This window comes from Embiotoca jacksoni, unplaced genomic scaffold (assembly GCF_022577435.1).
Source record: "Embiotoca jacksoni isolate LCO1_2020_lvr unplaced genomic scaffold, fEmbJac1.0.p SCAF_63, whole genome shotgun sequence".
Taxonomy (NCBI): Eukaryota; Metazoa; Chordata; class Actinopteri; family Embiotocidae; genus Embiotoca; species Embiotoca jacksoni.
Genome location: NW_027185418.1, coordinates 1313435 through 1325710, shown reverse-complemented (window position 1 = coordinate 1325710; position 12276 = coordinate 1313435). Strand labels below are relative to the sequence as shown.

Genomic DNA, 12276 nt, shown 5'->3' with positions numbered 1-12276 from the left:
AGGCTGCAGCTCGAGCAGACGAGATCCAAACTCGGTGACCTCCGGCTTCCTCTGCCATCACGCACACGCTCTCGCGCACGCACACACACACACACACACACACGCACGCACACACACACGCACACACACACGGATGGGCGAGGCAGATTAAGCGACTCTCGTACAGCTTTACTGTCATCTAGTAAACAAGTGTAGAACATCGGAGCATTAAAACAGCTCTCGACTCCACTTTAGGGTCGACGTTGCGCCCTGCGATCTCTTCACACAACCCTAATCCTTCTCCCACACAGCCGTCCAGCTGTCACTTACAGTCGTCTCATGGCACTTGCGCGCGCACACACACACACACACACACACACACACACACACACACACACACACACACACACACACACACACACACACACACACACGGCTCTGTTCCCATCGTGACCCCAGTCTGATTTTAAGGAGACGGTCATCAATAATCAAGATGGTGATGACGTGTGTAGGAATGTCAGGATGAATAAAATCGGAGTATAATTTATATATATATATATATATTATATTATTTTATATTTGCGACGTTTGTTTTTTCTACTGTGACAAATCCACAGACTCGACCTCTGGAGCCTTTCAGCTCATCGTTTTGGTTTAACGAACCCAAACTTTTATTGTTTTGATTCAGTCTCACTGCACTCATCAGTTACTGCAGATTTAAGTGAAAGTGTAGAAGCTTTATCAGCAAAATGTACTTAAATATAATGTTACTCTCTTTTTCTTCTTTTTTTTTTCCTCCATTTGTTTATTTTCAATAAGCTTTAGAGGCCAGCGGAGGTAAACCCATTCAAAATTTAACAGCCCAAAATATTATGTATTTTTCAAGTCAACATCTTCACGAGCCCTCAGATTTATTTTGTGATTATTGGGAGGGCACTTGAGGTTAGGATCCATTGGTTTAATCCATAACATTAATCGCATTGTAATTTGTGTTTACTAGATTTTTGCTTGCAAAACCTTAAACTGCAAAGTATGAAGTCGGGAAATGTCACACGCAATAAATAAATAAAAAAAAATACAATAACGTTCTCTGATATGTAACGAGAGGATATTTACATACTCCAAAAAAAAAAAAGAGTAGAATTAGTAAATCACGAGAAATGATCCTTCGCAGTACTTTCATTTTTATTTTATTTTACTGGTGATGAAAAATTCTCCTTTTCCAGCTGGACTTTAAGAAGGAAAACCAGTGCGAGAGAACCGAGGGTATAAGAGAAGGAGCAGGAACAGAATTGAAAAATGGAGAACATGGCGAAGGCGTGTGAAGATCCTTCTTCTTCTTTTTTTTTTCTTTTTTTTTCTCTCTCTGATGAATCCCGAGTCAAACCTGCCGGGACTCGGGATTCATCAGCCGCCTGTGATTGGCTGACGATGCGGTGGAACGATGGTGTTCGGATGTCGGAGCGGCTGCCGTGATTGGCTGGTGCAGGAGTAGTAGGACATGAAGGAGGCCTGCACACATGTACAACACACGCACACGCACACGCACAAAGTCATGCATGTATCTGTGCCCCCCCCCAAAAAAAACACACATGGAAATGCAAAAAAAAAATCAACACACAAAGTACAACGTTTGAGCTACATGCGAATATAAAACACACACACACACACACACACACACACACACACACATACACACACACACACACACACACACACACTCGAATGTTAAAGCGACCGGGAAACTGCTGGAGTGCTCTTAATTTAGATTTACATGCATGCACACACACGGCACACAGTGTGCCTTCACAAAAGCCGCCCTGAAAAGCAGGGAATGAAACCAAAAGGAAAGAAAAAAGGGAGGGGGGGCTGCGGCGGGGGAGGAGAGGGGGGTGTGTGGGAGAGATCTCCATAAAGTCTAAATGAATCCTTCTGGCACCCTCTAGTTTACTAATGAGACTCTGAGGAATGTTGCTGATTAGAACGGGACCCTCTGGCTTCTTTTCTAATGGAAATCTGACGATACATTACCAGAGTAACTCACCCCTCACTCCTCACTCCTCACTCCTCACTCCTCACCCCATCTCTTCCCCCACCCCCCCACCCCCACCCCTCCCACCTTCAACTTCCCGTCCTCCTGCACTACATCTGCGGTGACTGACTGGTTTGGCAGCAGGCCGCGTGATGGCTTCACCAGGATGAGAGTGATGAAACTGAAACTGTTCGCTTCAGTGGAGGCTGCAGTCTGATGATGATGATGATGATGATGATGATGATGATGAGACCCCCGGTACGAGTTGAAGTCTCAGCCTTTGTTGTTGTTGTTGTTGTGAGGTCAGAGTTGTAGTATTTGTTCGGGATCCGTCTTCGGATGCAGGAATATTTCATCCGAGCACCTTTTTAGTCCCAAAAATTTGAATTGGCGCGAAAATTTGAGGAGACTCCCTTCGGACGCTCCGGAAATATCACGTTTCGCGAGCACGGGCCGATGTGATGGTACCGCGACGTTGACCTCTGACCTTTCGACCACCAAATTCTTACCAGTTCATCGTTGGTATCGAGTGAATATTTTTGACAAATTTAAAGAAATTCCCTCAAAGTGTTCTCGAGTTTTTTTTTTGTTGCATTCACGAGAACACGAAAGACAGATAAGAGGGGGACATGAAGTCGTGGCTACCTTGAACTTTGACCTTTGACTACCACATTTTTTTTAACCGTGGGGCCAAGTGAACGATCGTGTCACATTTATTGATTTTTTTTTTTTAATTCCATCCAGGCGTTCCTGAGATATCGTGTTTCACGCGAACGTGTAGAATTGAGGTCACAGTGACATTGACCTTTGACCTTTGCGCCGCTAAAAATATAATGCATTCGTTTGTCCCCGATTTGAAGGAATTCTCACGAGGCGTTCTTGAGATATCACACGAATGAATTCGCTAATTAGGACAAAAAAAATTCTCTACCAATGTCTAATAGGACGAAATGAAGTGATGACATCTTACGTTCAGAAGGTCAAAGGTCAACGTTTTGGTTTTCTGTTTGTGCATATCGAGCAGTGCATTTTCTCAGAACTTTCTGTGATGCGTCTCTACGCGGTTTTTCTTTTACTCTGCTCGTGATATATTTATTTTTGGTGATAACCGGTCTCTTCCTGCACCGCCAAGGTCACCATCAACCTGGAGCTCCACCTCTCCAAGAAGCTGACGTCCTCCTCCTCCTCCTCCCCCGGTGGAGGAGCTTTCGCCCAGTACGACCTCTTCCTCTACAAGATGCCCAAAACCAAAAAAATCCGGTTCGCCGACGGCCCGAGGGCGGGGACGGCCAACGGCCCCGTCAGGTCCAGGGGGCGTGTCCTCAGGTGGGAGGACGACGTGTACCCGCCGTCTCCTCCCGCCTGCTCCTTCCGCGGCCCCGTCAGCACCCGCTCGCTGCCGACCTCCACCGTCAGCATGCTTCAGCTGCCGCCGCCGTGGATGCTCTGACCTCACACCCCCTGACGGAGCGCTTTTTTTTTTTTTTTCTTACATCTTCGTCTGTTTTGCATTTTGTCGGGAGTTTATGAGAAGCTCAATTTACAAAAAAAACGTCAAGCTTTTTTTTTTTTTTTTTTGCCTCGATAGTTTGACGTACGTCAGGTTGAAACGGGGACTTCGATGACGAGTGTCGGACGAAGTGGACGCTGTGGTTTACATTTTGTTTGCAGGTCTTTTCCGGCACGAGAAAAGTCTGAACCAAGGACTTTTAAAAAAAAAAATTATTTACTGGATATGAACTAATTTAAAGAATTATCGACCAATAAATACAGTTTATTACAACATTCATCTAAAATCGCCGATTAAAAGTCGTCACGTAAAAACAAAAGAAATAAGTACAAAAAAATATTTAAAAAAGAAACAAGGCATTAATGTAAAATCTACAAAGATCAATTGTGTAAATCGGCAAAATAAATACAAAAAGTTTTTGTATTTATACTTGGAACAGTTTTTCTCTTTACTCTGCTCGTTATTGTGTTTTTTTCGGGGACACTTCGGAGACTGCGGGACTCAAACCGACGACCTTTTGGTTTTCAGGAGAGGCTTCACCTTCAGACGAAGCCGAAAGAACGGACGTTTTATTTTTTGACATCCGTGTAGCCGTGCCAACAATTATTATGGCAGAACAAATCGGGGCGGTTTGCCAAACGACGAGTCGATGAAACGCTCATCGGATTGTTCCATATCGCTCGTCTGACATTACACATCGTCTCTGATCGCCGTTCAGTCAATTCGCTCGCGTCCCACTCGGCAGTGTAAAATAATACTGATGACTGTGTACATAGTTGATTAATTACGTAATCCCCGTATCGATCCCCGCTGACAGACTCGTTCATTTTGTTTTCACACAGACTGAAAGTTTCAGATGCGACGAATCGTTATTCAACTAAAAAGTTTTCATTTCTAAGAATTTAATAAACTAAAATTTCTGTCAGGATTACTCTTATTTACATAGAGCTGAAAATGTAAATATGATTATGTGCCAGTATACAGAGAGAATTGAGGGAAATGTCCATTAAAACAAATCCACTGGGGAAAAAAAGTTGCTTCAACTTCTGACTACGATAAAAATGCATTAACTTCATAATTTTCATTTTTAGAGCTGCACTAATCAACAGTTTTATGTAAACAAAGGTTAAAATAGATTATGTGGAAGATGTTGCTCGTTAATTTTTACTGTTCAGCTTTCGCAGAGCTTTTTTTAGCTTCTTTCGGCTCATTGTTTTGGTCATTCCGCCTGCAACGTTACTGGTTTGGTTTTTGTGTCACTGCTTGAATTGCATTTTTTTTTTCCCAGCCACATCAGCAAACAGATGTTCTCAGGTATCAAAGCTCAGATGAAGTGACTGTTCACTTCCTGCTCAGCACCAAGCAGCAAGACAGGAAAACCTTCTTCTTCTTTTTTTTCAAGAATCAATGGAAAACAAACAGAGCTTGTATATTTATCAGGTGGAAAACATGACTTTAAATACATGATAATGTCGCCCCCATCTGTACTGGATGTATAAAATGCTTGCTGACATAAGTGTTTAAAAAAAAAAAAAAATAGATGCATCTTTTAATGTGTCATTTTGAATTACAGCATTTTATAGAACAAATAAAAGACTAAAATGAACAACTGACCAGCTCAAGAAAAGTCTGTTTTATATGGGAATATGTGTGGTGTCATATAAAACCTGCAGAATCATTGCATGCACAGTCTTGATCTCTTTTATATCGAGCTGTTTGAGAGCTACACACTGCCATCTGCTGATTGGACAAAGAAAAAAGTTCAGTGGCTGATTTCTCTATCTCCCATTTTACTTGTCTTTTTTTTTTTTATTCAGCTGTTTTGCATAACCTGTGAGTATAAGATGGATGACTTTTGTGATCCAGACTAGATTTAATCACATTTATAATCACTTTAAACGACTGACTTTTGTTTTTCAACACAAAAAACATTCTCTTCATGTGGAGGATTAAAATATTTATAATGGCAACATGGTGAATTAAAACAGTAAGATTTTGTTTTTGTTTTTGTAGTACAGCAACAAAAATGTGTTTCAGAGTCTGTTCAAGGAGTGCACAGTTGCTATACCCCAGAGATTAAGGGTTCAACATCTTCTGGTAAGTATTTCCTTGCAGCTTTAAAATATTTTCAAGACTTAACCTAAACTTTAAATGTACCACATGTAGAGTAGGAAGCAGTTCTGTGACAAAGAAGACAAAAAAATGAGGGGCATTTTCTTGACATAAAGTAAGATTTCCCACTTAATACCGTCAACCTAAAATACATTATTAATTAAAACTCAATATAAATAAAAGGGATATGGGAGTGTGAATGACAATCACATAATCCAAAAGATGCAAGTCACAATATAGGTGATTAGAACAATAACAGGAAAATATTGAATTAAAATTTTTCAGCAGTACACTAAGGATAAAACACAACTTTATTATTGCAGAATATATATGACAGGTCAGCTATATTGGTCATATTTAGATGATAAAATGTATTTATTATTGTAAAGAAGAGTGCAGATTTAGTATCTCTGAGGATGAATTTGTCTCCATCATGATGAGAATCATTTACTTCCTTGACATTTAATTGTGGCTCATAATCGCTTCTATCATCTCAACTTCCATATCTGCTTCTGCTATTACTAATAAAGGAAAAAAACTACCGCAGCTCACCGCTTCTGTTGACGCTCATGAGGCCCACCAGCAGGAGGCGCTGCCTGCAATCTAAAACAAAGAAAAGAGACGACGAAGAAGTTGCCATGTGCGAGCAAAGATCGTCTATTAGAAAGACTGTCAACACGTTGTTCGTCATACACCCGAGGTTTTTGGTTTTTCAAAAACAAATTCCCCATCGAAACATATAATGTAGTCTTTAAAATGAGCATTTAATGTCGCATAAAGCTAAAAAAATAAATAAAATAAAATAAAAGATATTCGTGTCTTGTAATATCCGCATGATCTTAACGGCCTCTCCGTGATCAAAAGGCTTTTTCTGCCGCCGGAAATGCGCTTCAGAGTGAGAGCTCCTGCTCGCCTTTTTTACCCCATCTTTACCAGCATGCTAACTGTTACCTCACCAGCTGAGCAGCGAGAGAAAGGCGTTTCAAATCGGCTATTTGATGAAAGATGACTCTCTAAATCTGACTTTGCAACCTCCAAAAGCGCGTAAAGCAGACTTTAAGATTTAACTCCTGCTTCGCGACGCTCATTTAGCTCCCTTGCAAACCATTTCGCTTTGTGTTAGTTGAGAGTTAGCCATGTTTACAGAGCTCAACAGCATCCTGAGCATCTCTCCGGAAAACTTCACGCAGGTGACGATTGCACGTGTTGTTTGTTTTTAAACTTGTGGTCCTTAATATATATATATATATTTTTTTTATAATATAATGTCACGTATGTTTGAACCTACAGGGAGAATTTATCCTGCTGTCGGACAGACAGAGTGACGCCTCATTCCTCATTCACCACTTCCTCTCTTTCTACCTACGAGGTGAGGATGTCAAAATAAAAGAAAAATGTTTATTTTTTTTTTTATTTTTTTTTTTGCATTCCTATTTAACAGCTGATGTCTTTGTTTTTGTTTGTTTTTGTGGTTTCAGCGCGATGCAAAGTGTGTTTTCTGGGTTTGGTTCAGTCATTCAGTCACTACAACGCAGTCAGTCAGAGACTGGTGAGTATCGACTATTGTGGGCTTTTATTTTTGCATTTATCAACACAAGAAAATATGAGTCTCCATCTGCATTAAAACAGAACATTTATTCTTCTAAATTTTGTATTACAAGGTCACAGAAGTTAGGTGATCATTTTCCCTATCAATTAACCTGTCCGTTACTTATGACTTCAATTTTCCACGGCTGTTTAAGTATATTTAAGTACATGTTTTATATATTAAATATGTTTTATTTTTAATACATGTTTTATATATTAGATATATATATATATTATACATATTTAAGTATATGTTCATGTTTAAGTACAAGGCAAGTACGATTGTCAGCTGGCATAAAAAAATAAAAATTAACATCTCTGTATTACATTGCTGTTAATCAAGTACTGATGTTTTCACTGATTCATGGCTGTCTCTCTCTTTTTTTTGTCTTTTTTTTTTTAACATATGTGTGTGTGTCTGTGTGAAATGTGTGTGTTTCTCAGGGTGTAAGTTTAACGCAAGCCAAGGAGAAAGGTCAGCTGATATTCCTGGAGGGACTGAAGGAGTCGCTGTCCATTTCGATCCCTCGTGAAGCCGACGCAGGAAGTGAAGCCATGGACTTCCTCAGGTACGATCGTATAATCACCCTTGTTTTTGTTGTCGTTTCACTTTTATTTCTATCTTGTGTTACAAACCCATAAATAATATATCTATTTAATAAACAAATTATTATTATTTAACCGTCTTTTGACCTTGTGGCCCGCCTCCCCTCCGCCCTCAGGGATCCTGCCGTCGGCCTGCGGAGTCTGTTCGAGTTCGTCCGGTCCGGCGTGAGCGGCGCCGTCGGTGGGGAGGACGGGTCCGAGGAGTGGGGACCCCCCGTGCTGCTGGTGGACGACCTCAGCGTGCTGCTGAGCCTCGGGGTCGGCGCCGGAGACGTGCTGGACTTCAGCCACTACTGCAGAGCCGCGGTCTGCTCTCAGCTGCAGGTCGGACCGAAAATAAATAAACGTCTTCGTTTTGCGATAAAATGTTGACCGTGAGCGGGATGGTCTAAAAAAAACAAAACAAAAAAACAACATGACTGTCTGTCAACTACAGGGGAACATGGTGATGCTGGTGCGCTGCGACGGGGGAGGAGAAGAGGAGGATGACGGAGAGGATGAAGGCCCAGAGCGGCTCCTGAAGGCCCTGACCCACCAGTGTAGCCTCACTCTTCAGGTTCGGGGTCTCCCAACCGGATACTGCAGGGACATACACGGGCAGGTGTGTTTTCTGATTGGATTTGAATATGAATATATATATTACATTGCATTTCATTTCATTTAGTTGACGCTTTTATCCAAAGCGACTTACAACACACCGATGGTACAACATCGGGAGCAATTTTAGGGTTCAGTGTCTTGCTCAAGGACACTTAGGCATGTGGACAGGAGGAGCTGGAGATCGAACCAACAACCTTCCGATTAGTGTGCAACCCACTACCAACTGAGCCACAGCCTCTCGTGTGTGTGTTCGTGTGTGTGTTCGTGTGTGTAATAGATAAATTAAGACATTATTAATCCCACAATTCATTTGTGTCGTCACAGCAACATAGAAACACAGTTAGGGGAAGAAAAAAAAGGTGCGCACAATAAGAAAAAATTACAAATACATATACAATAGAATAAAAGAATTTGACCAATGAATAAATACACACGCACAAACTATACACAAACATAAATAAAGACAATAACACCGTTGCACTGTCTTTAATGAATTTATTTTATTTTATTCTATTTTATTTGTTTATACTTTGCATTTTTACATGTTTTATATTTATACCTTTCCTACCTCTATTTTTATTGTTATTTTTATTGCTTTTTAGAAAAAAGTAAAACCCAATGAATAAATGCACACATGCGTACAAACTATACACAAAACATAAATAAATGCAGCATTGTAAAGACCCAATCTGGACTCTTTAACGGCGACGTACATGTTTAACCACCGTTACAACACAATCTAAACTATTTATATTTAAACTATTCACTGTGTTTTCAGGTGGAGGTGTGTTGGAGGAGGAGACAAGGCAACGGACAGCAGACGCAGAAGAAACTCTTTCAGTACAAGGTCCACGATAAAGGAGCCTCCTTCTTCGCCCGCGGGACGTCCAGCGCCGTTCTCTAAGCTCCGCCTCTTCAACGGACGCTTTTAAAACTGTCCCATTTTTACGTGTGATTTTGTTGAATAAAATGAACTCAGTCTGGATCCAAGACCCGTCTGGAGGAGGATGGAGGACGTGTGATGCTGCCGCTTGGAAGAATCTGTTGTTGTCGTGGTTACCGGATCGCCAAACATACGGACAAGCGAACCGGCTGGTAATTTAAACACGTTGTCCAATCGTGAAAACTCCACTGACCGGGAGACTGCTGGTGTTTTTGGGTGAGAGAATTCCTCTAGCTGTAATACAATTCATATCTAATAAAAAAAATAAAATAAATAAACAAAACATTTTCATTGTGTGTAAACTGTTTGAAAGGAGTGTTGGTCTCACTTCATTTCATTTTAACGTGTTATAAATGTTTTCTAATTCTTCGAAACAAGAAACAATGAACTTTTGTCTTCATCGAACTTTTTAATTACAACTTGTGAAACAGGGATTAATAAATACATTTAGAGTTACAGCACCATGGATGCTACGGCACAAGCAATACAAATTACAGAATAAAAGTAAAGCTCCGCCGTCACAAGGACAGATACAGGAGATCATTCCTGCCGACCGCAATAAGTCTGTACAATAACTCACCTCTGGCAAAATCCATCACACAACAATAACACTGTTGTCTGTGTTTCTTGGTTGTTTGTATATAATATATATAGATATATACTGTACTGTATATACTGTGCATTTTATATTTTTTTTACTGCTATTTTATTGCTTTTTATTATTCGATTATTATCTTATTGCATCCTGTATGCTGCTGTAGCGAAAAAAAAATTCCCCTCGGGGATTAATAAAGTAACTACCTACCTAAAGGAATGAATATACTTTTTTTTTTTTTTAAATGCACAGTATATACAAATAAAACATTTAATAAGATAAAGCTTACATGAAATTAAAAACAGTGCAGCCCACCGCTGTAATTTCAAGGTCATTTTTTGCTTCTTTTTTTTGTTGTTATTTTTTTTGCATTATAAACAAATGTTTCATATAAATTTAATCAGCGTTTTGTTTGGACAAGAGAAACTGCTTTACAGATCCCGTCCACCAGAGGGCGCTCCTCGTCCTGCGGTCCCCGCTGCAGGGTTGAGAGGTCGGAGTGGAAGAAGCATCTCGCTCGGAGGTTTTGACAACCAGAGACGCGGTGTTTCCTCCTCCGGCGTTTGCACGTTAAAGCAAACACCACCCACCACCACCACCACCTGCTCGACGGGACCGCAAAGCGGAACATTTGCGTCTCTCTGAAGTTTTGTCCAGGTAAGTGTGTGTGTGTGTGTGTGTGTGTGTATGCGCGCGCAGCATCGGCGTTGCGCGACTTTAAACGTCGTGCTAATACCCGAGCGGAGCTAACTTTAGCATCACTTTGATACTCCGGCGTTCACGGTCCGGTTTGAGTGACGCTAACCACTCACAGTTTATTTATTTATTTATTTATCTATCTCGGGGGAGGAGGTCTCTCACCGTAAGGTCTTCCGGTGAAAACTAAACCCACACCGACCGGGACCAGGGGCGTTCACGGGAGGAGCTGACCGAGCTTAGCCGCCTGCTAAGCAGCGTTTATCTTCCTTCAATCACAAGTTTGTCCAGAGGTGCAAAGAAGGTAAATAAACAAAACAACAACAACACTATACCGTTTAACGTTTTAGTTGTAGTATTAAAAAAAACAAAAACAATCTGTTTATTCCCGTTTTTAAAACGCTCTTGTTTTCTGCGTGCAGAAGTCACGCAAGAAAACGCGAGCGCGCTAACGAGCCCCCGAAGATGTTTGGACCTAAAAAAAACCAAAAACGGGTGAAGTTGTGAATAAATGTTGTTTTTAGCCGAGCCGAAAACTCAGTTAAAGTATTTTGTCGCCCGCTTGGTGTTTTCAAACGATTAAAACGAGTGTTTGTGGAGTGAAAGTTGGTTAAAAAGTACGAATGGCGGATAAAGTCAAGCGACCATGGAAGTTAGCGAGTTGACACTTTTTTTTAACAGCAGCGGGTATGAATGTAGTTTTTGCATGGGACACATCTACTGCTTATTTTATATTTGATCTCTATTAGCGTTTAATTTTATTGCATTTTATCTGTTCTCATGCATCTCATTTATTTTTCTATACTTTTAAATGTTCCTTTATATTTTTTTTTTTTAAGTCAAACACTTGGAGCTGCATTTCTTGTATGAAAGGTGCAAATAACGTTTTTATTATTATTATTATTATTATAAATTAGACCATTATTTTGCTGAGTTGGTTTCTTCAAACTTGCCTTGTTGACAAATTGTTGTTTTTTGGGGGGGTGAGAAGTCACAGACAGACTTTGTTGTTGTTGTTGTTGTTTATCAACGTCAAGTTACATAATTTCTGACTATATGTGAAACTTGGTGTTTGGAAAACTTTAAAAAAAACAAAAACAAGTCTTCTCAAACCAGTTCCTGCTATGCTTGGGTCAGTTTTCTTAAACATCCCGCAGCTTTCATCTAAGTTTTAAAAAAAACGGCACGTTATTTGATTTGGGACAGTTTCGGGACAGGGTGAAGGAAAACCACAGGACGTCCTGTGGCTCTGTGCATTTTGGGGACACACCGCACTGAACTTGCTCTTGGCAAGGCGAGTTTATTTGTGGAGCGCATTTCGACATCAAGGCAATTCGAAGTGCTTCACGTTAAGCCATTAAAAGCGTCAAAACATAAGGCAAAGAGAAAAAAAAAGGACATTTAAAAACAATTAAGAGCACGTGATTAAAACATTAATTAATGCAGTTTTAAGACATCCTCGAATCGGGTTCAGCGAAAGGCAACGAAACAGAATAAAGTCTCGATTTTAAAAGCAGCTGAGAGTCGTCGCAGCAGACCTGCAGCTTTCTGGGACTTTGTTCCAGATATGTGGAGCATTAAAATCTGGACGCTGCTTTCTCCATGTTTAGTCCTGA

The 12276-nt window shown here is 40.5% G+C and overlaps 1 protein-coding gene across 1 annotated transcript; it reads left to right on the top strand.

The window, feature by feature from the left end:
- Positions 1-6574: 6574 nt before the first annotated feature.
- On the top strand, positions 6575-10178 carry elp6 (elongator acetyltransferase complex subunit 6). The gene is made up of 7 exons (XM_069174936.1): positions 6575-6823; positions 6924-7002; positions 7112-7182; positions 7665-7789; positions 7943-8150; positions 8263-8427; positions 9205-10178. Exons 1-7 carry the CDS (start codon positions 6770-6772, stop codon positions 9328-9330), a joined length of 828 nt encoding a protein of 275 aa, XP_069031037.1. The 5' UTR covers positions 6575-6769; the 3' UTR covers positions 9331-10178.
- Positions 10179-12276: the final 2098 nt, after the last annotated feature.